The sequence below is a fragment of the Haemorhous mexicanus genome, chromosome 12, assembly GCF_027477595.1.
Source record: "Haemorhous mexicanus isolate bHaeMex1 chromosome 12, bHaeMex1.pri, whole genome shotgun sequence".
Lineage (NCBI taxonomy): Eukaryota > Metazoa > Chordata > Aves > Passeriformes > Fringillidae > Haemorhous > Haemorhous mexicanus.
Window position 1 is genome coordinate 4,502,116 of NC_082352.1, and position 3,589 is coordinate 4,505,704.

At 61.2% G+C, this 3,589-nt stretch overlaps 1 protein-coding gene across 1 annotated transcript; it reads left to right on the forward strand.

The window, feature by feature from the left end:
• The first annotated feature begins 263 nt into the window (after positions 1 to 263).
• CEBPA (CCAAT enhancer binding protein alpha) lies at positions 264 to 3,019 on the forward strand. Its single transcript, XM_059857815.1, has one exon. The coding sequence runs from the start codon at positions 443 to 445 to the stop codon at positions 1,418 to 1,420; it is 978 nt and encodes a 325-aa protein (XP_059713798.1). The 5' UTR covers positions 264 to 442; the 3' UTR covers positions 1,421 to 3,019.
• The last annotated feature ends 570 nt before the right edge of the window (positions 3,020 to 3,589 follow it).

A 3,589-nucleotide genomic window follows, 5' to 3' on the forward strand; every position in this document is an offset into this window, starting at 1 on the left:
GAGCCGTCCAGCGCTCAGCGCCCGCCGAGCTCGGGGCGGCGGCGGGAGGGGGAAGGGAGGGCGGAGGAGTGTGGGGCGCTCTCCCCGCGGAGCGGCGGCTCCCGGGGGTGGGCGGGAGGTCGGCTGTGCCCGGCCGGGGCGCTGGGCGCCGGCTGCGCGGCGGTCAAAGGTTCCCAGCAGGAGGTTGGACACTAGAGGGCGATCCCCGGCCCTGCTGCGGGCTGTATATATACGGCACGCAGCACCGCGGCAGCCCACTAGCAACAGGGCAGGCAGCGAGCGGAGCGGGGCTGGGCCGGGGGACGGGCTCCGGGAGCACCGAGCCGTGCCGTGCAGCACCGTGCCGCGAGATTGCTAGAGTCGCCGCCGCTGCCGCCGTCGTCCCGTTCGAAACCTGGATTGCAGGAGCCCTTCACCATGCCCGGCAGACTGTAGTTGCTTCATGGAGCAAGCCAATTTCTACGAGGTCGATTCCCGGCCCCCGATGAGCAGCGGCCAGCACCACCAGCTCCAGACTCCCCTGCCCGGCAGCACCTACAGCTACAGAGAGGCACCCTCGGCGGCGGCACCTGCTGCGGGCGGCGCGGAGCTCGGCGATATCTGCGAGAACGAGAACTCCATCGACATCAGCGCCTACATCGACCCCGCCGCCTTTAACGACGAATTCCTGGCCGACCTCTTCCAGCACAGCAAGCAGCAGGAGAAAGCCAAGGCCATCCTGGCCGGGGATTTCGACTTCCACACCATGCATGGGGCAGGCGCCGCCGCCTCGGCGCCGGGGCACCAGCCGCAGCACCACCAGCAGCCGCTCTTCGGCTGCGTGCCCGGCTACATGGACGGCAAGCTCGACCCCCTCTACGAGCGCATCGCCGCGCCGGGCTTGCGGCCGCTGGTGATCAAGCAGGAGCCCCGCGAGGAGGAGGAGGTGAAGTCGGCGGCCCTGTCGGCCCTCTATCCCCATCACGCCCCGCAGCAGCACCCGTCCCACCTCCAGTACCAGATCGCCCACTGCGCCCAGACCACCATGCACCTCCAGCCCGGGCAGCCCACGCCGCCCCCCACGCCCGTGCCCAGCCCGCACCATCCGCACCACCCGCACCCTCCCGGCGGCCTGTCCGCCGCGGGCACCCTCAAGATGATGCCCTCGGACCACCGGAGCAAATCGAAAAAGACAGTGGACAAGAACAGTAACGAGTACCGGGTGCGCCGGGAGCGCAACAACATCGCGGTGCGCAAGAGCCGGGACAAGGCCAAGCAGCGCAACGTGGAGACGCAGCAGAAGGTGCTGGAGCTCACCACCGACAACGAGCGGCTGCGCAAGCGGGTGGAGCAGCTCACTCGGGAGCTGGAGACTCTGCGGGGCATCTTCAGGCAGCTGCCCGAGAGCTCGCTGGTGAAGGCCATGGGCAGCTGCGCCTAGCGCCGCGCCGGGACCGGCCGGGCTGCCCTGCCCGCGCACAGATACTATATGTACCGGCGTGCGGCAAGTGCCGTGTGCCGGCGGGAGGGGAGCGGGGGGTTGTTTTGGTTTTGTTTTGTTTCGTTTGTTTTTTATCAATTCACGACCTATACAAGAAGTCAGGCAGCTCTAGTATTAAAAGGTTTGTGCCTTAGAGATGACACACGAGTAAGCTGAAAACATGGTGGGTTTTCTAACGAGAAAGGCAAGGGGAAGAATTAAAAGACCACGTGTCTACACAGGGTAAATAACAGTAATAATAATAATAATAATAATAACAAAAACAGTAATAAAGCACACATAGCAACCCAGATGTGCCTTAAAAGCTGGCTGCAGGAGCTCTGGGGCTTACTATGCCCTCCAGTCTTGCAGGGTGCAAGGAGAAGGAATGAGGGACGTGCAGGCTTGAGGGCTGCGGTGTCTGGGGTGTCCTGCCAGACCCCTTCCAGCTGGCCTGCAGTGCAGCAGGCAGGAGCAGCTTTGGGGAAGCCAGCGATGAGAAGAGGATTTGAGGCTGAGAGATGTGCAGCACTGGATGCCCGTTAGGAGCACTGAGGTGTGGGGCAGCCACCAGACTGCTGCCAGGACTGTCACAGCCTGGCCGGGCTGCCTCTGCCGAGCCCTGTCCCCTGCCTTGGCTGGGAGGGGGACAAGGGGCCAGAGCTGCTGCAGGACCGATGGACAGCCTGGGACTGATGGAGCAGCAGCTTGCAAGAGTGTGGTGAGCTCTCTCCATCGACAGAAAGAGCAGCAGTGTCTTGTACTGTATGTCACGACGTGGCGAAGCACAAATGAATAAATACCTATTGATGCGGGTATTTACTATGAACTTTCAGTGTATTTTGCTTTATTGCAGGACATTTTGCTCTTCTCCAAGTCTCTGTCCACCCAAACTGTGCCTCATGTAATGTGAAAGCCGTTTCATGTACACTAGCTATACTTTATTGCCTTACTTAGATCTTTGCCATCACACAACTTTCTTATCTGGTGACAGAGACTATGCCCTTGTGCTGCAACGTTATTTTATTATTTGTATGGGTGGGTGAGTGTGAGTGTGTGTTGCCTTCTTCACATTGTCCTGTACTGGTTGCTGCCTCCTGACCCCAAGGCAGGAGTGCCTGGAATGGGGCATGGGTTGTGGGGCTGCACGATGCCTGTGGTGGGGCAAGGAGGCTTGTCCCTGGTGCTGCTGCACCTTTGGACTCTGGAGCTTCTCCCAGAGTGAGGGAAAAATAAACAAACAAACAGACCCCCTGGGCATTCTGGTAGCCATGCAGAACATTTCTTCCTTGTGTTGTAGCTGCATAACAATTTGTCCAACTGAAGTAAGTCTTGACAAGAGAGGAGAACAAGGTGGATGGAGCTGTTTGAAAGCATGACAGTGAGAGCACAGTGCTGCAGCGTGTGTATGTGTGTGCAGTGTGTGTATGGTATGTATACGTATGTATATGCACACACATTGGTGGGCTTTTTTTAATTTGGGGGGGGAGGGAACCGCATATAAAATTTGTCAGAAGTCCTGGTTACCTTCATAAATAAACAGCATATATTCTACCATAACCATCCGCCTCTCTGCTTGTTTCCAGTCCTCTTCCTGTAGCAGGAATGCCAAAGCTCTCCTCTTCCTCCAGACCATCATCCAGCTCTCCACCGACTTCTGCATCCCCTGCCAGGGCTGGTGACTGAAACGCGTTAATGGAGTGCAACTCCTCGGTTTTCACCCCAGAGAAATAAATACACGGTTGCCTTTAAGAGAACGGCAATTTCCTAAACGCTTGCGGTGGCAGATGTGAGCCCGTGAGTCACGCCTCGCTTCACCCTTCACCCCGCCGCGGCCGGGCCGGGGGCCTGCGGGCGGGCTGCGGGGACGGGCGGCCCCAGGGACGGGGGAGGCGCCGGGTGCCGAGGACACGCAGCCCGCCCGCTCCCCCGGGCCCGGCCGGCCGGGCAGCCCGCGCTCCGCCCGGGACGCCGCGGGTCTCAGCGGGGCGCGGGGGCAAAGCCGGGGCGGGCAGGGCCGGGCCGGGCCCCGCTCGCCCGGCAGCACTGCCGCTGCCCGTCCCTTCCCGGCCAGGCGCAGCCCTCCCGTCCCCGGGCACGCTTCGCTCCCGCGGGGTCGGGCCTAGAGGC

Bases quoted from the DNA above. Each gene is read 5' to 3' on its own strand.
- CEBPA (XM_059857815.1), top strand. From the start codon at position 443: ATGGAGCAAGCCAATTTCTACGAGGTCGATTCCCGGCCCCCGATGAGC.